Source organism: Synchiropus splendidus, chromosome 8 (genome assembly GCF_027744825.2).
Source record: "Synchiropus splendidus isolate RoL2022-P1 chromosome 8, RoL_Sspl_1.0, whole genome shotgun sequence".
Classification (NCBI taxonomy): Eukaryota; Metazoa; Chordata; class Actinopteri; order Syngnathiformes; family Callionymidae; genus Synchiropus; species Synchiropus splendidus.
Window position 1 is genome coordinate 11,562,828 of NC_071341.1, and position 22,992 is coordinate 11,585,819.

At 42.1% G+C, this 22,992-nt stretch overlaps 1 protein-coding gene across 2 annotated transcripts; it reads left to right on the forward strand.

The window, feature by feature from the left end:
* The first annotated feature begins 752 nt into the window (after nt 1-752).
* On the forward strand, nt 753-22,473 carry inppl1a (inositol polyphosphate phosphatase-like 1a). Of its 2 annotated transcripts, XM_053874003.1 has the most exons (27): nt 753-1,241; nt 7,542-7,605; nt 8,173-8,320; nt 8,392-8,473; nt 11,688-11,834; nt 12,048-12,138; nt 12,900-12,989; nt 13,844-13,942; nt 15,109-15,259; nt 15,330-15,436; nt 15,546-15,648; nt 15,858-16,054; nt 16,137-16,254; nt 16,587-16,683; nt 16,766-16,904; nt 16,982-17,081; nt 17,442-17,530; nt 17,598-17,679; nt 17,741-17,830; nt 17,900-18,013; nt 18,284-18,460; nt 18,529-18,684; nt 18,798-18,882; nt 19,132-19,218; nt 19,299-20,031; nt 20,729-20,862; nt 20,934-22,473. In XM_053874003.1, exons 1-27 carry the CDS (start codon nt 1,066-1,068, stop codon nt 21,037-21,039), a joined length of 3,762 nt encoding a protein of 1,253 aa, XP_053729978.1. In that variant the 5' UTR covers nt 753-1,065; the 3' UTR covers nt 21,040-22,473. The 2 variants fall into 2 exon arrangements, with proteins under 2 accessions (XP_053729978.1, XP_053729980.1); XM_053874005.1 differs by lacking the exons at nt 753-1,241; nt 7,542-7,605; nt 8,173-8,320; nt 8,392-8,473 and having other exon boundaries at nt 11,718-11,834; nt 12,052-12,138.
* The last annotated feature ends 519 nt before the right edge of the window (nt 22,474-22,992 follow it).

The following is a 22,992-nucleotide window of genomic DNA, read 5'->3' on the forward strand; positions in this document are numbered from 1 at the left end:
TTACTCAAGAATTCACTTGAACTTTATTTAAAATGCGTACTGTACTTAGGTAAAAGCGGTTACTAACTTGAAAACGACGTCTCTGGCTTTCTAATGACATCTGGTGGCCTGTTCAGAGAATGAAAAAAAAATAAAAAAAACAGCATTATATTATGTCTGTCTGAGAATAAAATAATAAAATATATGCAGTATATATACAGTATACAGTATACCAATTTGACTGTCGCGTTTCCGAGAAATCAAAACAAGATGATTAGATTAATAGTCGAAGGGAAACTGAGTGAATATATTACATTTAAAACTGTTGAAGGCCAAAAAGAAAAAGTAGATTATAATGTCTAATTTAAGCAATGCATAACTTATATACATGTTCGAACAAATGTAAAAGCAAATATATATATATATATATATATATATATATATATATATATATATATATATATATATATATATGCAATGTATTTTCTAGACAAGATCTGAAGTCACATTCTAAATACAAAATCCAGTCGCAAAAAGGACAAATGAAAAGAGCTTAAATTAGACATTATAATTTACATTTATTTTGCACTTGCAACAGTTTTAAGTGTGATATATTCACTCAGTTTCCCTTCCCTTTAATTTTTCAAGCCTCACAGGGTTAGCTCCCTTAAAAGAGCTGTACAAGTTTCCTGTTGTCCACTTTATTCTGAAATGCCAGACCAGAAGTACAAGGTTTCCTCTGTCCATCAAATTTGACGCGGGCTGTCCCTCGGCGTTCCCCGAGCTCCACTCTGGATTTACATACCCTGATTTCCGTGGGACTTGGAAGCGACAGAGGAGGGCGGTGCGTCTTTCAGGAACCGAGGAAACGACCGCAAATAGCGCAACTGAACAAGTTTCAGGAGGGTGTCCTACTCTTCGGTTCAACTCTCGACTTTTTATCCACTCGCAGACCGAGCCACTTTCCCAGTCCCTCTTCCACTTCCCCTCCGCGGACCCGTTTCTTTTCGGCTGGAACGGTCTGGAAGTCTTCAGGGGGAGTCGGGAAGTTGAGCTACGCTGACGCCGGTTGGAAGGGCTGTGGCCATGGCCGGGGGTGGTGGCGGTGGGGTTTCTCCATTGGGGCCCGTTCCGCCGATGTGGTATCACCGGGACCTGAGTCGGGCTGCGGCCGAGGAGCTGCTCGCCCGAGCCGGGAGAGACGGCAGCTTCCTGGTGCGGGACAGCGAGAGTGTCAACGGAGCCTACGCTTTGTGTGTACTGTGAGTACTGTGTGTACCAAACACGGGACACTACTACCTCGCCACGGACTAATAACAATTTGATATTTCACACTGAAAACTTGTGCTGACTTAAGTTATTCTCTTCAAACTTGTATCTCTAGCCCCTTTGCTCTTGTGGTGATTTAGCAGTAGCGGATGCTTGTGTAAACCTGTGTTATATTCGTCTGTTTACTTTCTCCTGGACGATGGTGAGTGAGTGGGAGGGAGGGAGACGCTCTGTCTGCCAAGACTCCAGCGTTGCACATGAGTTAAGGGCTGTCCCGGTCTGACGTGTGTGTGATGTGGTCGCCTGCAGCGTCCCCTCGACTGGACAGAGAGCTGCACCCAGCCCGAGCTGTGGTCCTCAACTAATGACAGTGTTGGAGGATAAACACGCATCCAGGCTCGGGAGCCGTTTAACTATCCATCGCATCCACGAATAAAGAGTGCAGACAAACCCAATGGAACCACTAACACATTCAAAACGCACTAGAATATGACCAGCCTCTCTGAATCTAACTTCATCCACTTTCTTTTTTGACTGAGCAACACAACATCCAGTGGGAGTTGGAAGCAAGCCCATCCCTTCTTTTGACAACATCACGGGTGATAACAGCAGACATCATGAGCCTTGACTTGAAGTGTCCAACATTTATTATATCATAAATTCATGAATCGTCCTCATTTATTAGGTTAAGAATTTCACCCAGCCATCTCGAGTGTTCAAAGTACAACGTGCGCTTGACTACTGACTCTGAAAAATCATGCAAAGATCAGTTACTCACTGGCCAACCCCATCACAGATGCAGAGATCGCTGACAGGAAATAAAAGCCCAGTTCCATGTGACTCAGAGTCCTCTGATATTGACTCGACCTACATCCCCTATCTGATAGTTTACACCATGCAGAGTCTGTTGTCCACGTATATGCCGAGTGTGATGTGTGTAAACATTTGCTTGATGTGCATAATTTATACTCTTCGGCTCCATCTCCTTTCCAGTCCTGCTCCTGAAACTACTATCGATCTTTTATATTTTGGTTACGTAAGTGTGTCCCACTGGTCTGTAAAGTCAGTTGACCAGATTGTGCCTGAATAATTCCCTCCCTGTCATGCGTCAGCCTCTTCTGCAGAGCCCTAAATCCACCTCTCTGTCCTTCCTCACTACTACATACAAATGCTCTGAAAATGTCCCCCAACAATGGATACGCTTCACAGATCTCACATTACAATTCCATCATCTATGTCCGACCACATGTATATACTCTGATATTAACTCCTTATTTGATAAAATGATCTGCAAGCCGCATCACCTTTCACTTCCTGTTGTTACAGGGCTGCTTCATTTTGCTGCTTCATTTGTTTGTTAACAAATAACGGCGATGGAAATGTTGCCACACCTTTTTAATTTCATCTGGAATACATAAACTTTAAACCTTGGATTAGCTCTGTAAATATGGGATTTTCTTGTACCCACATTGAAGTCAATAATGAATGTTAAACTAAACCTTGCACAACGAATCTAATCTAAAAATGGTTGACAAATAATGAGATCAGAGGAAGTCTGAGTAGCTGAATTGCTTGAGTATGACTTAATTGTTTTTTTTGTCAGGTTGTTCTTAAGGACCTTTCTGTAGATAATAATGCTGGATCATGTTTCATCACCATGTTATGAATCTTAAAATCAGAGCGATTATCTTAGCACTGTGTATGGAAGTGTTGCCACTCCACTGAATAGATCTGTTCAATAATTTTATTTATTATTTGTATCATCACCTACCGTAATACTTAACTTATTTCTTACTCTTAGTCTAAGTAATCGTGTGGTGAATTGAATGTATGTGTGAAAATCTACCTGTAATGTTATGGTGCCATCACAAAGAAAGCCGTGGAACTGGAGTGAATTTTTTGATGAGTTTTCTTTTAAGCAAATCGCAAACTGCAAATTGCAAAAAAGATATATTTAAAAAGTTATGAAAACATTTTTAATAACATAAAAAAGTAATTGTGCATAGTAATTAAATATGAGAGAATGTGGAAACATTAATAATAAAGGAGAATCATGTTCTCACCTGCCAATAAATGCAAATAAATTACTCATATATCTGTTGATTTTTCAGAACTTCAGGCGACTTGGGATCATATTTTTTTGGTTTTTCAACTGACATTTGCAAACATGGCTGAAACCTCTCAGGAGTAGTTGCAGGTCGACTTTAGTCTGCGTTTTTACTAGAAAAAAAGCAGGTATGACTCACATTAACAAGCTATAGGCAGCGTGCTGTGGCAACAACCAACATTCTTTCACCAGCAAGCTAAACGTGGCTAACCACAGCGAATAACCCAACATCAACTAGCCAGACTAACTCTAGTAATAACTTTGGTACTGTAAAGTAAATAATAAGCTTCACTTGCCAGGCGGAAACTATTGTTGTCTGTGTGCGCTTGGTATTGATACCAAGGCCAAGTGTGTTCTGATATAACATTGGATATCGGTATTTAATCTTTTTTTTTTAATGGAAACTATATATTCATAATGTTTTTAATGCATGTTAAGGAGTTTCATCTTCCCCCCGATACTCGGGTTCAATGCAAGAGAACACTGAATGTTTTCCTGTGGTTGCAAGACTTGAAACCCAATAGTAGTTTACCCACATTATTTAGGACAATTATATGTGGATGCAAACTGAACAAGACATAATGCAGAAAGTCCGTGATGCCACTCCACAGAGCCACTCAGCTGCCGTGATACTGAAGTGTGTGTATTGATTGTCGCTTCTCTTTTTGCTCTCATTGTGGCATGCAGAAAAAGTGACAAGCGACAATAATAATAAGACGGGGTGGTTTTGGATTGCTGGCCTTGTGATTCGTAGATTTGAAACTATTGTGGATCATTCTGTTTGAGTCAGCCGTTGGGTGTTAATGAGTAGTTCTACTATTTACGCCTTGTCACTTTTATACTTTTCCTTATTATAAGCTTTCCTCATTGTTTACTCAGGAGGACTTGTGGTAGCAATTTGCTCGATGACTTTAATCGATTGTTCAGCCCTTGTAACAATAAACTGATGTTAACACAGGGCCTGGAAGAGAGCAATGTGACGTGAGCTACTTTAATACACCAGTGTGTGGTGGAGCTGACGTCTGCAAAGCTTAAATCATCAAACCCCATATACAGTATGTGTATAGCAATTCCTACTTATTACACTAATGTTGTTTGAAGGCTGAGACTTCAGTGATGACGCCTCGTTCCAGACCAGTCAGTGAAGTGGTTTTGCAAGGAAACCTGCACCACACAAATGCCAAAATCAACTTTCCAGATGCTTATGAGGTTGCAGAGAAAAGGAAAATGTTTTTGTGTGTGTGGAATGAAGGGCCTTTTCATTGTTTTCAGCCGAGCTGACCTGTGATTTACACAGACGCACGCTTCCTTTTCAGCCGTTTGTCTTATGCCGCAGCTTGTTTAGGAAGCGTTTCCACTCTCCTTTTGTCTAAAATAAGACAAGAATCCATGTGTCAGAGTTACAAAAGCTCTGCTTGTTCCTCTTGCTAAACTTTTTTAGGAAGTGGCCTCCAAGAACTGACTTTTTGCGACCGGTTTGTGGTCAGATGTTCAGTCCAATAGAGGATCTGCGTTACATTTGATCGAGTAAAGATGAAGACAGATTGTGAACATGTAATTTGTGGATAAAATTGCTCATCAGAACACCAGGTATTTTGCTGACTGGTGGTGGTCTTGTGGTTAGCTCAGTTGAATTACAATTAGAGGACCAACTTTACCCTGCATGGAGTTCAGACTCTGCTCAGTGCAGTGTTGTCAAGTAATTCTATATATAGAAAACTATATACTCAACTTTATATGTATAAAGTGTGTGTGTGTGTGTGTGTGTGTGTGTGTGTGTGTGTGTGTGTGTGTGTGTGTGTGTGTGTGTGTGTGTGTGTGTGTGTGTGTGTGTGTGTGTGTGTGTGTGTGTGTGTGTGTGTGTGTGTGTGTGTGTGTGTGTGTGTGTGTGTGTGTGTGTGTGTGTGTACACGTACGTACGTAAAAATGATGAGTCTATGGATAATTTTTCATTCTCTGCCTGTGCTTGTGTAGGAGATCAGTACAGAGTACCCAGTGCCGTGTCTAGTACCGAGTGTGCAGTGCTGAATTGGCAGTATTCCTTCCACCCACACTTGTTTTTGAATGTGACACAAATCTATATCGCGCACACGCCAACTGACTGCAGCCACAATGTTTGCTTGTCAAATAAAACTGTGCACGTCCGGGCCACTGAGCAGACGTGAAAATCATTGGACTCCAGTTTGTGACTGCAGGCGTTGGTCATCGATGCTACAGCAGGGATTTCAGGATGATTTACTGAAATTAGAGCGCTAATAGAGATCGGGGAAGGAATAATATTCTGATTCTTGGATCTTAAACTTCAGTATTGTCAGAGTTAACCTGCTGAGAATGGTAGAGTTGGGTTATGGTTTCAAAACATATATATATATTATAATACCTGAGTTGAAAAGTTCATTGGTTGATACATTAAGGGCTGCAACTAACGGCTATTTTGTTCGTCAACGCAGCGCCAACTAGCTCAACAACTAGTTGGGATACGATTTGTCTGGGTCGGTTTACATGCTCATACGCCTGATAGGACTGCTGTAAATTCTTATAATAACTTGCATAGTGCCAAATGATGTTTTAAATGTTTTAAAACTCTTCATTTTAACTGCTCAATATGTGGTGCAAAAGACATGTTTGGCAGACTTAATCGGATTAACTTTTTTGATGTGATGATTTTTGTGTTTTTTGATGTTATGGATCCTGGTGGTCCCTGAGCCTACCTCGAAGAGAGGATGATGACAATGTGACTCGCCGACGCATGAAAAAGCCTGTGACTGAATTCATAACCGATTTTACTCGACCATGCTGAGTAGTCATTGCCGCCCCAAATATATTTCTTGTCTTGTTTGTTCATTCGTTTAGAAAAAAATGTTACACCAAGAAAACTCAATGCAATTTTGAGAGCTGACAAAAGCAAAACCAAAGTTAACCAAATGCCTTATTCGCCTCATGTGGGACGGAGCAAGGAGGCAGTGCAACAAGATTATTGCACAAGTTGTCATTATAGCAGCTGACATTTTAAATCGACTGTTGTCCCTGATTATGCAAATGTTAACTCTGTTTGGCCCTGTATAATTGGCCTTATTTTTTTTATTAAGTTTGCCACCTCTTATCCCAAAGTGGAGCTCAATTGCCGACTTGTTATTCACTCACTCTCCTCCAAATGTAGTAATCTTTCTGGTGGCCATGGACCATTTAATATTTATATAACCTCAACGGTAATAAAAAGCGGTAAAGGTGTCAGGACTCCTCAACTCTGTTACAGCCACCTTTAAATCCCTGCTAAAAACTCACTTTTATAGACTTGCATTTATGTAATATCAGTTCCTTATTATTATCATTATTATGATTATTATTATATTGTAAAAAGATGAAAATTTGATTTAAGTCTTTGTCAGCTTTAGCTCACACTTCTTAAACCTTTCTTTCCACTCATTCAAGTAAGTCTTGTTGTGGCAACACTCAATTTCCTCCAGCAGAACAATTGAAAAACAGTTCTTTTATTAAGAAGGAATGAAGTCACGGAGCTCTGACCTTAGCAGAGAAATAAAAAAAAATGTCTTGCACTATATCAAAGACTAAAATATGGATAAGCCCATTTATTGGAAACTTCCCTGTTTCGCTGGCATTTTATTTAGGAATCAGTTATTAATCCCATTAGATTTCCGACTCACTCACCAATGAATGCATGTGTGACTCCACCACATCACTACAGCACTGTGTGCTGTTAAAGACAGCCATTGTATGGCAGATATGATGTGCTTGGCACCACTTGGTTAATGAGCTGTAAGTTGAGGGTGTTTTAGTGCTGCCTTTGTGCAAATGTGCCATTTCACAAAGCAGTTTACACAGCGTTTGTCTCAGTGTCGCATATCATGCCCATGGTTGTCCTTAACTTCATTATTTTTTGGGCATTTGTACTCCTCGGTTTACATTTCCCTCAGCCAGTATAAGTCCAGCTGAGTTCCACTGTATCAGGCTACTGTAAGAGTAAAGCCCCCTGTGACGGACAGCAACAGGTTGAATCTCCACAACCTCTCAAACCCCCTCGCTCTCAGACATAAACACATAGACACACATCAATAGAGGCCATGAATATGTGTCAGTACGCATCTATTGGGTATAACATAGAGCAAAAAAAGTTTCCTTTTGCTCCTCATCTACCTTCTAATGCCTTTATTATTTTCCTCCGCAGGTTTCAGAAGCATGTCCACACTTACAGAATTCTCCCCGATGAAGAAGGTTTTCTGGCTGTGCAGGTACACAAATCACTCACAAACATGCTGTGGTGACGTGTTGGCAAGATGTGTACTTCTTGTACTTGGCTAGAAACTTCCTTTCTGACACACTCATGCAGACACAAATACCAACAGCAGTCTCTTTGTGTCCAACAGCTGTGGAATCCCTTCCACTGCAACCACTTGCTGCTCACCAACACACACACACACACACACACACACACACACACACACACACACACACCTACCTCAGAATCACATGTGCACACTCCATAAATGTGTGGTCACATTTTGCCTGTTCAAGTTGCCACATCACAGCCTGACTGCTGCTGGATCTTTATTTTCACGTGTAATTGTTTACAGACATTTCATTTAACCAGCAATGTTTGATAAAAACGTGTCCAGGTTAAATTCATTTTAGATTGTTGATCATATTTGCTTACAGACGATTCATTCTAGAACAATAGAAGCCACCACTTATTACAAAAACTCGGAGAGGCAGCAGCTGAGTGTGTGTTATTGTTGAAGTCATGTAGACAGTAATGTGGTGTTTCCCTCCCTGTATGTCTTCCTTCCTCTGTCCCGCAGACATCTCAAGGCGTGCAGCCCAAACGGTTCAAAACGTTACCAGAGCTTGTGTCATTATATCTGCAGCCCAGTCAGGGTTTGGTTACAACGCTGCTTTACCCTGTGGACAGAGAGGAAACTGCCATCAGCGATGACCGCGACTATTCTGGTATTTCTGTAGCTATTAAAACATGTCATTGCTCGGAGTTTGATGATGACCTTTTCCACTGTGCCTGGCAGATGGAGAGGATGAGAAGCCCCCTCTCCCTCCTCGCTCCGCCTCTACCTCTACCCCACCGGGACCTGAGACTCCTACTGAAAGGTACATAAGAGATTAAATCAACTACTGTTCTTCTCTGATTGACTTTAAAATGAATTTCTGCTCCAATACACATTTAGGGCAACATCATAATTAATTTAAAAATCTTGTGTTGTCTTTAAAAATGAGCATATTTGGAATCAATGATGGATAAACTCCTGAACTACTTAATTTGTTGACCATTCATTTGCTGCGCCAGCCGGCGCTCTGATGAAGGCCTGCTGGTTGTGATGCATTCGCTCCTCCCTACTCGCTGCTCACTAAGCAGCGGCATGTCTGCTGTGGAGCTTCATTCAATCTGTCATGTAAAGTTTGCATCCTGCAGCACATGCACAGGGAAATGCTGTGCAGGGAAGCACGTCAAAAATGAAACACAGCATTTAAAGCTCCAGCTCTTGACGGAGCACAGAGAGTTTTCTGGGCTCATGAAAGTGAGACCGCTTGTTCCTCTGCAGCCGGCTGTTAGAGCAGCTGACGCTTATCAACACCCACGGGTCCGAGCGTGACTTTCGGAATGATAAGGAATAATTGTTAGATGACCGGCCTTTCTCAGGTCTTGTTTACGCGGAGACAGAAACGACTGGATCTGTCGCCATTTTGGAGTCAGGTGCAGCGTTTGTTAGCCACCTGAATTCACCTGTGACATCTCACATCGAATTAAATGTCTTTTTGACAGAATAGTTGCTGCATTCAGCAAGGTTTTTCTATTTTTTGCCACCCTGAAAAGGTATATAAAATGTGTCTGAATTGAAATGATTTAAAGTTCATTTTTTCACATCATGGACACAGAAGGTCTCATCATTTTGATGACAATTTCACTGTCAATCCATGTGATCGGTCTCGGAGAACAGCAGCAGAAATCCTGATCGGAGTATCCCTAATGCAAACCCATGGTTGTGGTATAAAATAATAGAGGAGAGTGGAGTTGTTGATGGTTTTGTGTCCTATATGACCATTAAGTAAACTAGTGACTAAAATTGGTTCCTAAAACATATTGGTGACATCGACATGAGAGTAGATATGATGACTTTAGTGTGGGAAATGCTGCTGGATTTTATTTCACACTGAGTGATGAGTAGCATTAGCTACTACTTTACTACGTGTCAAAAAAAAGCTGGATTGTAGAAGAAGAAGAAGAACAAACTTGACAACAAAACTCTGCCAGAAAATTCATTAGTTTAAAATTACAAAGTGATCCCTTTTCCCAGAAAATGTCTTTGGTTCTACCAGTGCACAGGTTATTGTTTGATCCACTTGGGATGCAAAAAGGAAGACATCTGTTCACTCAATTGAAGATTAACATCCTCACCTCTTCACCTAATCTCATCTCTGGCAATATAGGGAACTGTTATATCAGAGGTGGGCAGTGACATTCCTCAGGGGCCACTTGATATAATGTGACCGTATTAAGGGGCCGGCAAGCTCAGAAGATAAAGATGATTAAGAGCCTTAATATGATGATGAAATTATTCAAAAAACATTTTTAGAAAACAACATGGCAGCGAGGGAAAAAAAAAACGTTATAACTCAAGAAATGTAGTGTGCTTATGCTGTGCCAAAAAAGCTACAATTGTTGTTTCTATATTTGAATGATATGTTGCTTAATTTTATGTACATTAAGTATACATTATAAAGGAGCTTAAATAAAGTTAAACTTTAAAGTCAATTTGAAGTCAGAGCAGAAGCAAAACATTAAAATAATAGTAAAAAAAGACTTTTTTTGAAAATTTTTATTTTCAATTTTCATTTTGTTTTGAAGAATGAGAAGTACTCATAAGACAATGAAAGGAGAAAAAGATATGGAGTTGATCTACTGTGGTTAGGTGACACATAAACATAGTTAAAGGGCCAAATTTGGGTCTGTACTCGACTATATCTAAGAGAGAGACCAGCCAGATTCTTTTCAGCAAGTCATTCAATAGGCTCCATAACTGACGTTGTGAGGGTGTGGTGCGCAGTGGTGCCACATCTGGAAGTACCATCAAGGCTGAGAGGATTCAGAGGTCTTTCAAGTGTTTGTCGAGTGTTTGTTACATGTTCAAAATAAAATTTCATTCTATGTTAAAGTGCCCCAAAAGCCAGCTCATCTATAGCACATGTTGAATTCATGAATCACCAAGACCCGTGTGTTTAATATTTAGTTGAGTATGACACCAAATCCTGACACTTTTTCAGTGGCCCAAAATGATAGGGTATTTGATTGAAGACAAGAAAGCGAATGCTTGCGTTTTAAAGTGTGCTTCCCTAGAAAGAAATGAGTCAGTGCTGCACCCTAAGCAGAGATAAGGATGTGAAATGTAACCTCTTTGCAAGACTAGGTGTAAAAGCTGGTCATGTTCGGTGACATTTAAACCAGAATATGGACATTAGTACGCAGGCTCCAAAGAAGAGTTTGGTGTTTGACTCTCATTTTCCCTTTACAGTTGGTAAAGATGTGCGTTTCTGATGGTCGGATAACACGCACATCCATGTGACACAACTGTTGAAGGAAGTGTGTCATCACTAAAGACTGCTTTAGTTGATTACAGCGCAGGAAACTGATGCACACTTCAGTTATGGCCACCAGTTCTATTCCTATTCTTAATGCAAAGCCACATGTTGGTTCAACCACCAACAAGCTTCAAACAAGCTTTAATGAGTGGCAGCTGTGGTTTTATTTATCCTCCTATTTGCTGAGACTAGTGTCTCCTTTTTTGAAATATTTATTTAGTTGTGAGGGGAGGACAATATTCAGATGTAGTATTCTTCTACGCCATGTACTGTAAACTATGGCTTACGATTAACATCCCAAATTAGAGTCATTGCAGAAGTAGCGGCATCACGTACACACATGCATTTGTCCTCTACAGTCCCAGATTTAATGTGATTCACTTGCGTCTAACTACTAAAGTGCTGTGTTCAGAGAAGCTCACGCACAGGGAGGTGATGAAAACCACACAGTGAGGCAGGATATACGAACAGACCAAGTTGAAAGCTGGCGGGTTACTGGGTGGCAGACCTTAGTCAGCTCTCTGGTGGAGCGGAAGTGTGTCTAAAGTTTCTGATGCCGCAGATACTGTGGTCACGTTTGCGCACACGCAGCGCTCATGCTCAAAATAAAAGTTGTGGCCACTTACAAAAGAAACTTTTGAACACTTGTATAACTCTTTTTAAAGGTTGGTAGACAATTCTTTTGAGTGAACCTTTTACCGTGTGTTCCTCCTCCTCTGTGCTTCAGCTCCCCGGCAGCCAACGGCCTCAGCACCATCTCCCATGAGTATCTGAAGGGCAGCTACGCTCTTGACCTGGAGGCGGTCAAGCAGGGCGCCTGCTCGCTTCCTCATCTCAACAAAACACTAGTGGCTTCATGCAAACGTCTTAATGGGTGAGAACATCTCCGTTTCTGTCCATGCTTTTTCTGCGTTTGCTCAACATTGATCCCAAATTCTATAATGTCAAATCATATCAGTGATGACACTCTGTACTCTCAATAGTTGATTAAAATGTTAATACACTGTGACCAAGACCACATGCAGCACCAAAATTAATTGTAACTATTGCTCAGAGTGAATGATCGATAAACTTTTTGTTTCATAAGGGAGGTGGACAAGGTTCTGTCTGGCCTGGAGATCTTGTCCAAAGTATTTGATCAGCAAAGCGCTTTTATGGTTTCGAAGATGATCCAACAGGTATGTCGTCCTGTTTTGAGTATATTGAAAATATGATTTTCATCCTTTGTTTTCATGCTGAGAAAAAGTGTACGTATCATTTTGTCACTCACTCCACGGCCAACATGTGAGAGAAGCATGTGTGATAGTATCTTGAAGAAAATTTGGGAGTGCCCCGAGTTACATATCTGAGCATACCTTGAATCACAGTTTGCTGCAGGGTGAAACCTCCTTGTGTGATTGGCCTTTTCCTCTGCGTCATGTGGGTGGCCACAGGCTAAGAGTGTTGTTTAGCTGGAGAATGCATGACGCCGAGCTTACCACCTGATATGAACATTCAAATGTTCCTGTTTGAATACCAAACAAGCTACGACGGCCTCAGGTTGCCATCCCACTTCTGACACCATTTTTTTACATAGAGGGTAGAACACCTGTCCCTGGAGGGTTTGAGAAAAACGCAGAACGGAAAGCAGTCAGTCAAGAAGCAGATCCAACAGAGAATTCGGAAGCATTGACATTGACTGAATTGGTGACAATAAAAATGCTGGTTTTTAATCATAAGAAGTAAATATGTCCCCAATCTTCAGCGTCCTGACAGGCTGTGTCTCTTCATATGTCGAGATGGTGCACGTCTTGAGTTTACATGATGCGTTGTGTGTTACCTGCTTGTTTCAAAGTTTCCATTTTGTTTAAATACGTTTGATCATGTGTGACTTTATCTTTGAAATTTTTTTCTGAAGGTCTGTTGGGTTTGGTCAATTTGTGGTTTTTTTTTCCATCAGTCAGTGAATCAGGGAGGAGACCAAGAGTTAGAGAACCTTGTAACGAAACTGGCCATTCTCAAAGACCTACTGTCATCCATAGAGAAGAAGGTATGAATGCACTCACATCTTTAACTGTAACTGTCATAATTCACTGGATGTTCAACACTGTGGTTTGTTAACATGAAAATGTCAAACCACAAAAGTGACTCCTTGAAATGATCGATCAGCCGACATTCATCGTGCTTTAAATATTTCACATTATTTTTTGCCACCATCGTCTTTCAACCACCGACATTCGACTTTGTGTAGTTCATTTTCTCCTTACTGATATTATTTTGACTGACGCATCAATTTAATGCACCAATCAGAACTATTTCTGCAGAAATGTTGCATATCGAACCCAGGATTTTACAAATCAATAACAATCCTTTTCTTAAGTTATTTGACTCTTCATTTTCATTTGATCCTCACAAACAAATAAAACTGTCTGGTTTTTTTCATTCATTTCAAATCAAACCCATGCGCTCACACGCCAACTTAAAAAAAAAAACAATTCATGCGTTCCTGTCTGGAGCACTGCCTCTCCTGGCTGGCATCTGCAAGAAATCTCTCTCACCTCCAACCGGTTCAGAACTGAAACAGCAAGGCTTCTAACTGGCAGCACATCGCTCCGGTGTTAGCGTCAGCACACTGGCTCCCTGTTACTTAACAATCGACTTGAATATTTATTATGTGACACCCAGTGTCCGAACAGTGTTGATCGGCCGGTAAGGAAGGAAACAACTGCAGCAATCAAGTGATGACTCCGACTCCACCTCCTCTGCTCCTGTCGGGTCACATCCAGGAAATGGGAAGCCGTTTCCTTGTTGACAACGTCGCTGCAGCTGATAACAATACTGCTGCGTGTGTGTTGTGTGCTGCCGTGTGTGCTCACCTTCTTGTCCTTTTCTTTTTTTGTATAGGCCCTAAAAGCTCTTCAGGACATGAGTTTGTCTTCTCCCTGCTCGCTCCCTCCTCTCTCCATGCGACACAGCAAAGCTATCCCAGTCCAGGCCTTTGAGGTGCGTGCCCGTACACACATGCACACTCAATCACAGAACAGAAAGTTAAGATATCGCAGTGACATTTCTTGCATTTTTGTCTGTTTTCGTCTTGTGAAAACAAATTGACGTGCGCTGTTTTCAACAAATGTTTAGTCAAAAGTTTCTCATTCAAGAACAAAGTTTTAAAACTGTATTGTTGTTGAGCACTTGGGTTGATCCAGGTTCAGTGGTGAAACAGATTTCTCACAGGACCAGTTGAACTAGAATCACAAGTCACCATCAGTTTTGCTTGGCGGTGACGGAGCGCCGACATCACTGTGTATTAAAGAGTTTTCCTGCTCAATGGAATGTTTGAAATCCGTCCTGTGGCTTCATCAGTGGATGTGTCATGTCTTTTTCAAATTGACTCTTCGTCACGCTCGCCCAGCGCATTGTTCGCTATGCCAGTCATTCTGTGATTGCATCGCTCTTTCCTGTGACCTATGAGTAACCCACGATGGAGCTGAAATCCAACCATAGTGTACTCAATGTTAGATATAAATCCACCCGCTATTTCAGTTTCGAAAAGTGTGGTGAGATCATGCTTCCTGAATTGGAAATGTTAAAGCAAAAATCAGCAACTACCTGTATAAAATGAGCTGGCTATTTGAACGAAGGCTGTTTACAAACCGCCGAGTTGGAAAATAAGTGCAGTATTTTATGATTTAACATATTTTGAAACACTGTCTTTGTTTTGATGCACTAAACAAATGTAATTTAACAATTGGAAGGTGAAATACTTAACCAACAGCAAGCTGACATTAGCCAACCAGCTAGAGACGTAGGTGTACATGCGCACTTACGTTTACCTCTGTATATAGTTAATAGATACCTTGTGCTGGTGCAATTTGTTCTTCATATTTTTGTGTGTCAGGTGCCATTTATCATGGCACTTTTATCAATGTGAAATTGTATGGTGATGACTGAAGCCGGCTAAACATCTGTTATTTTATTCACAAGCCATTGGACCGTAAATTATTTTTTTGTCAAAGTTTAGGTGTTTAAAATCCTCATTGACATTGAATGCCTATTAAATCGTTTCCCATGTGCTGTGGAGCCTCCTAGTGGCAACAGTAGTGGTTCAATGTTTCTCAACTTGAACAAAATTTTTGTTTGTTTTTATTGATTACTCATTCTCTCTGTAGGTGAAACTGGACATGTACCTTGCAGAGCTGACCAAGATTGGCAAGAGTCAGAAGTACACTCTGTCCGTGGACGTGGAGGGTGGACGTTTGGTTGTCATGAAGAAGGTGAAAGATAGTCAGGAAGACTGGACCACCTTCACACATGACAAAAGTGAGGAAAAGCCAATTGTGGGTTATTTGGCATTTTTGGGCCTCTGACTTTCTGTCTTTCCTACGCTTAGTCCGTCAGCTGATCAAGTCTCAGCGGGTGCAGAATAAGCTGGGTATTGTTTTTGAGAAGGAGAAGGACAAGAGCCAGAGGAAAGACTTCATTTTCGCAAGTGCCAAGGTTTGTGAGCACTTTTTTACGCTATGACTTTGGCAATGCTATGACTTAGCATTGAGTTTCAAGGCCTATGAACTGTTGGTCTCATATGTTCTTCTGTGCGCTGTTTCAGAAGCGAGAGGCATTTTGCCAACTGCTTCAGCTGATGAAGAATAAACATTCTCATCAAGATGAACCGGACATGATCTCCGTCTTCATTGGCACCTGGAACATGGGTGAGTGATTATTAGATGTCTATCTTTTTGTTTTTATGCCAGCACTTGTTTAAATGTTCCACCAAAAGTTCCTGATCGACAAGTCTTTTATGTCAACAGCGTCACAGCTTGGCTGTTTAGAGAGCTTAATTGAGGCAAATAAATGATGTTGATGATGTTAACATGCACAACATCAAAGAATTCAACTTAAGCCTTTTTCTCCTTTTCAGGCTCCGTGCCTTCGCCTAAATCTGTGGCTTCTTGGGTGTTGTGTCGAGGTCTGGGGAAGACTCTGGATGAGATGACTGTGACCATCCCACATGACCTGTACGTCTTCGGAACGCAGGAAAATTCAGTGGGTGATCGAGAGTGGGTGGAGTCACTACGGGTGGTTTTGAAAGAACAGACGGAACTGGATTATAAACTGGTAGGTGAAACTTGCTATATTTTTAGTTTAGTACTCACTTTTGTACTTGTAATGCATCACAATATTCTGCTGCTGTGTACAGGTAGCATTGCAGACTCTGTGGAACATAAAGATTGCTGTGTTAGTGAAACCGGAACATGAAAACCGGATCAGCCATGTGGGAATGTCAAGTGTAAAGACCGGAATCGCCAATACACTGGGTACTATCTCAAACTGTGTTTTGTTTCTTAAAGAATTCCTCTTTATTGTGGCTGTAGAAACACATTTTCACATCAGTTATCGTGTTGAATATCTTCCAAAATAATCAGGTTTTGTTAACTTGCCATGGTGGTGTAACTCAACATGATAATTCTTCATAAAAGATGGCTGATTTGCTCAAAGCTGAGGTCAAAATTACAGGCCTTTCCATTGTCTACAAAACATTTTCATTTCCCTGCACACATTTAAATGATTTCAGTGAGCTTGTTAAATAAGAGTGTGCTTTAATAACTTGCCATTTGTTTCATCAATTCTCATGCATCTCTTTCTTCAGGCAACAAAGGTGCAGTGGGTGTGTCCTTCATGTTTAACGGAACGTCTTTTGGTTTTGTCAACTGTCACTTAACTTCAGGGAATGAGAAAATTGCACGGTACAGATGAATTTAAATTCCCATCTCAAATCAAGTTTCTGGGGAATCATTTTGTGTGTGTGTTTTTGTGTCACTCCTACAGGAGGAACCAGAATTATGTTGATATCCTGAGGCTGCTTTCGTTGGGAGACAAACAGTTGAGCTCCTTTGATATTTCTCTTCGCTTCACTAACCTTTTCTGGCTGGGAGATCTCAATTACAGGCTGGATATGGACATCCAGGTGAGCACTTCCTATGGGAAAGACAGTCCTGAACTTCTGTTCAGGTTCATATTTTAATCGAATTTTCCATCTTCCAGGAAATACTTAACTATATTAACAGAAAAGAGTTCGAGCCGCTGCTAAAGGTGGACCAGCTCAACCTGGAAAGGGAGAAGAACAAAGTCTTTTTACGATTTGGTTTGTATTTGTCATCTTCATCAGTGAGATTTTTTGAAAATCTCAACTGAACTGTGGAACAAAATGTGTTCATTGAGATGCAAAATGAATTATTATATACATGTATTTGATCACTCGTGAACGTGGGCAGGGAGGTTAGGCAAATTCTGACATTGTGTGTCAGCAACTGCCTTTGGATTTTAGTGAAATGAGCTGGCTTTTTGTGCGAAGGCTGTTCACCAACCATCGAGTTGTGTCTCAGAAATGTGTGACACAACTTGACTTTTGTGTTCTTGCTTCTATTGTCACTAGTTGTAGCGAAACTATAACAACGTATTTGTTTAAAAAAACGTTCAGAAATGTCTTTCTCCTCTTCCTCAGCTGAGGAAGAGATTTCTTTCCCTCCCACCTATCGCTACGAACGTGGCTCGAGGGACACGTACGTCTGGCAGAAGCAGAAAGCCACAGGGGTAAGTTAGTGATCGAAGAAAACGTCTGCTGTGAAGAGAATTCAAGATGAACTGCTTTGTCTCTCAGATGAGGACGAATGTTCCATCCTGGTGTGACAGAATCTTGTGGAAGTCGTATCCAGAAACACACATTGTCTGCAACTCTTACGGTAAGAAAGTGGAAACGCCACCTGTTGACAGATCTTTGTTTCATCTTATCGACTGCTTCAGGCTGTACGGATGACATTGTGACGAGTGATCACTCCCCCGTGTTTGCCACATTCGAAGTTGGAGTGACCTCACAGTTTGTCTCCAAAAAAGGTGAGAGTATTTTTCTTGCCCTACTTTTTGTCTCCAATAAGTCTAATGTATTTATTTGTTGTTGTTCAGGCCTTCCTAAGTCTTCTGAGCAGGCCTACATCGAGTTTGAGAGCATCGAGGCGATCGTGAAGACGGCCAGTCGGACTAAGTTCTTCATTGAGTTCTACTCTACGTGTTTGGAAGGTGAGGAGACACACAGAATATCTCCAAATATTATCTGTTAGTATGAACAATGTTCTTTTTTTCTATATTCCTTGTCTTCCTCCCAAACTTAGGCAGTCAGTAAACCTTTTAACTAGCATCCATATTTGTTGCTCCTCAACCGTTTGTCTTGAGAAAAGTCGCCCTAAAGCAACCCCCAATTTGTCTCCCCGCCTCCACCCTGCATATCCTTCCACTCACCTCCACGCCTGTGACCTCTGCCCTGCCATGCTCTCTGTGTCCCGCCTCTAGAGTTTAAGAAAAGTTACGAGAATGACAGTCAGAGCAGCGACAACGTCAACTTCCTGCGCGTGGGCTGGTCCAGCAAGCAGCTGACGACGCTCAAACCTCTTCTGTCCGACATCGAGTACCTGCAGGACCAGCACCTGCTGCTAACTGTGAAGTCTCTGGACGGCTACGAATCCTACGGTGAGCTGATGGTGAACCGCTTAAAAAGGTCTATGCCATCTAATGGGTTTTTTTTCCCTTTTTGCCAGGAGAGTGTGTGTTGGCGCTGAAATCGATGATTGGTAGCACAGCACAGCAGTTCCACACCTACCTGTCACACCGCGGCGAGGAGACAGGAAATATCAGGGGGTCCATGAGGGTCCGAGTCCCTTCTGAGAGAATGGGAACCCGGGAGAGACTCTATGGTAATAACACAAACTGGTCCCCAGATGGACACAGTGGGTGCAGGGGTTGCTCACATCTAACTAGTTTTTAAATTGAACCACGTTTGTGTTTTGACCTTTTGTTGTCATTCCAGAGTGGATCAGCGTGGACAAAGATGAAACAGGGATTCCAAAAGGGAAATCAACAATCGCGACCAGAACGGGACACGAATATGTGAAGTCAGTACGACAACTGCAACACACTCATGATACTCTATTCTCTTCCTGTTACTTCTGACATTTGTTTCCAGTTGTTTGCTCATACTGCAACAGTGTTGCGAGTTTGTAATATTCAGACATTATTCTGTTACACTCTCCCATGACAGCGGGTCATTGAACGCATCACGTGGTGTTTACTGTGATATTACGAATGTGTTGTTGAATCGGTCGCCAAGTTGTTGAGGTTTTCCTCTCTCCATGTGCCGCCAGGCCATCAGCGGTGCGTAAGCAGCTGGGGGAGCTGGGGAAAGTCAGTGAGGAAGGAGAGAAGACCAGCAAGGAGGAAAGCGCTGCGAGGTGATGAGACCCTCACACTAGAGGTGTCATTCCAGAGCCGATCACAGAAGGGTCTGCTAACTTGAACTGCAAATCTCCAGGCCCAAACAGGACCCCGCAGATGGAGATGCTTCAGTCAGCAAGAACAGCTACAACAATCCGGCCTACTACATCCTGGAAGGTGTTCCTAACCAGTCTGCAGCCGCCATATCCCCAGAGGCCCTCCACTCCCCGACCTCCCCTGCGCCTCCTAAAACTCCCGCTCCTGTGGCCGGGGCTCGATCCAAGCCCCCCTGCCCTTCCGCAGCAGCCCCTCACATCCGCAGACCTCTGACTGCTCACCCTGTCCGGGCCATAAGTGAGGAGGGGTCTTCAGAGGACGATGGAATTTGCGCAGTGCAGGTAGGAGCCGCAGTTGGGACGACGCTGAATCGACCTCCTCCGGACTTCCCACCACCTCCACTTCCCAAAGGAGCCTTAGAGATGGAGACACCTTTCCCCAAACCTCGCTCTTTGTACCCGGATCTAGCGGAGGTCAGGATTCCTGCTGCAAGCTCTGCGGCACCCTTAGCTCTCGGTGATGGTTTCAGGCGAGCAGGAGGAGGGGGAGCAGGAGCCGGAGCAGGAGGAGGACTGCTGGATGACCAGTCCTGTTCTGTGCTTCAAATGGCAAAGACACTCAGCGAGAGTGAGTTTTCTGGGCCCCCGCCTCGAGCTCCCTCCGCTCCACCGCCTCTCAGGGGACCTATAATGGGGTTAGGCTTGGAAGCCTGCAGGACTTTCCCGCCCAGGAGCACCATCACAGAGAGCATCGCTGAAGATCTGCCAGAAGAGGTGAGTTTAGATCAGAGGTGGGCAATGAAATTTCCTAAGGGCCCAGGTTATACATTGTGACCATTGAGACCCTTAAAGAAAGGAGGGTAAGAGAAAATTGAAAATAAAAATCAAGTGATGACATCATGCGTGAATATCAAATTACACTGCACAGAAAATGTTATATATTAGAAAATGTTATATTTTATTTGAACCACATTCCATTTGAAGATTCTCAATGTGTCTCATACATTTCAAAATCTACCCTCCATTCTGATGTACTTTAAGGGACAAGAAATACTTGTAAAATAGTCAACGGAAAAGACGAACAATTGAGAAAAATAATTAAATGAGAAAGCTACGTGTCAGTTGCATCATAACGAACAAAAAAAACAATGCACCAGACACAAATGTCAGCGACAACAACAGTGTCAGTTTTATAGTTTTACTCTTGACTCATGGAGGGCCACATAAATACAGTCACTTTGCCCAGGTCTGGTTTCAATGCTCCTCCTGCTGCTGGTCCAAAAGACTTGAGTCCTCACTTTCATTGGGCTCAGAGATGTTCCTGAGCCATGTTTTATTTCCATAGTGTGCTCCTTTTGTGTTTAAAAAATGTGAAAAGTTAAATTTGAAATATCAATGGAGTGTCACAGAGTCAAGAATGAGTTAGAATTTGACTGTTATAAAGTGGTTTGTTTGCTGTGTTTCACGTCAGGCACTTTGGGGCAGCAGCAGCTCCTCTCTGTCCGTGGGGGAGTCCTCGGTGGGGGAGTGGCTGCAGCGGCTGGGACTGGAGCGCTACGAGCAAGGACTCCTGCACAACGGCTGGGACGACCTGGAGTTCCTCAGGTACGGACCAGTGGAAGCGGTTAGAGGAGCGCGGCCAGGCCAGACCTTGATTTTACCGTCTCCACCCGCAGTGACATCACAGAGGAAGACCTGGAGGAGGCGGGCGTGTTTGACCCTGCTCACAAACGAATTTTGCTGGAAAGTCTACAACAGCAACTGCAGCAGCCACAGAAATGATCTGGGCCTCAGCTGCTGTGTGGGGCCACAGGAGGTGGCCATCTCCCATGAGTGCCGGACTGTGCCTTTGGAAATTGCACTTGAGGTTTTTTTTTTCCAGTCAGAAACACTTAGTTTCTCACGTACTGTAAGTTCAGTTTTCCTATTTACAATGGTTGGATCCGCAGCGTAACCTTCGCTTTGCTCTGAGCTTGAAGGACACGTGCAGATGTTCTACGTCCTGTTGACGTAGCAGTTCTGATCCGCTGCCTCCAGGTGGTGTTGGAGGAAGCGCAACTTTAGTGGACTCAATGGAACTGCTCTTCACACAGTCTCAGGTAACCGCTCCACCACTTCCCTGATGTTGTGTTGGTCTCTCTTGTCGTACGGTGGACCACTCTGAAATTTACACCGCCCCACTTGGAAGAAGGTCCAGTGCTACTAAAGGTCTGAAGAATGGGCATCTGATGGGAATTGAAGTTGTTCAAACCTCTTAAATGTGCAGGAGGACAGTGTGAGCTCCAGACAGTGTGAGGACCCTTGACTGAGGCAGGTGTACCTACAATATTAGTCGCATGGTTGTGTGTCCGACTGGCGTTTCTCAGCAGAACTCTCATGTTGTGCTTCGGAACTATTCCCGTGCTGCTCAGCACCCCGGGGTGTGTTCGTGTTTCACGGTGTTGTTGGAAAGGGAATATAGATCCGATCAACCAAACACAAAGAAGAATCCAGAAGTTGTGCTCTGGTCAACGTTTCTCACTTCCGTCTACAACTCAATCAAGCCAATCCTTTTTTTTTCCCAGCCCGTGACTGATATATAAATATATTTTTCTCACTTACGCTGCCTTTTTATTTCGGCACAGCCATGTAATTCTCTGGTTTGACCAGGAGGTGACGCTGCTACACAACTTAGACTGAAAACAGCAGGGAATCCAGATTTATAATGACCTGCTCGTTTATTTTTAAGTGATGGTTTCTAAACATTGAATACCAGCTACCCGGAAAATAGATTGTATGACATGGAATTTTCACATCCTGTTTTCTAAGTCCTCGATATCGATTTCTGATTGTTTCTCTTGCTTTCTCCATGTGAGCTGTTTGTGTGTGTGTGTGTTTTCATGTATGCTCGTGGACTCTTTAACACACTCCATCTTTTGGTTGCATTAAGTTAATGTAAATTACTAAACTTTTTTCAATTAAAATATAAAGATAGACCTCTGTATTGCCTGTCAATGATTTCTGCATTTTTGAGTGTCTTGTCAGTCATCTAATTCTTTTAGTTTTTAGGTTTTGTCACAGATGAAGTCTCTGCCAAAATGTGTGTGTTTTGCTATCACATCAGATTTCTGTTTGTCTGCATTTTAACGTAATATTTCAGGGCAGCCTACTGATTTTTTTTTTGTGCGTGTGTTTTTAATATCGTTTATTTTCACGTGAGATAGTAATCTCACTCTTTTCTCCAGTATTTTTTTTAATTCTTTTCTCACAGTTTCATTGTTTTTATGTTATACTTAAATAATGAATCAATTACTATAGCGATTTATAAATGTGTCATGTTTCTTGGTGCTGGTATTTCGGTAACCGCTGATGATCATTCAGAAAATTGAAAGAATTTGATTAAAAGTCTCAGGACTTAGTAAACAATACTGTACTTTCAGAAGGATAAACTCAGAATGACAGCACAGTTTTGACCGTGTACCTCACCAAAATCTGTATTTAAGATGTATTCAATTAGATGCGTATTATATGGTTTATTCATCCATAATGCGAGGCAAAGCATAGTATGTCTTTAATCTTCTAAAAGCTGTTGAGACTAACTGGTGCTTCAACCAAATCATATCTCAAAATGGATTTTATTTAATTTATCGAACACATTTTGCATCCATTTTGCTCGATTAACCCAAGAATATGTACGTTGTTGGGTACCACACATTTTGCGGGAGACGCTGCCGCAGGTGTTATTCTCCTACTTCA

Excerpts from the sequence above, each read along its gene's own strand:
- inppl1a (XM_053874003.1), top strand. The coding sequence starts at position 1,066 with ATGGCCGGGGGTGGTGGCGGTGGGGTTTCTCCATTGGGGCCCGTTCCG. Across the intron at positions 17,680-17,740 it reads CATTGTCTGCAACTCTTACG|GCTGTACGGATGACATTGTG; the intron begins GTAAGAAAGTGG and ends CGACTGCTTCAG. Across the intron at positions 17,831-17,899 it reads ACAGTTTGTCTCCAAAAAAG|GCCTTCCTAAGTCTTCTGAG; the intron begins GTGAGAGTATTT and ends GTTGTTGTTCAG.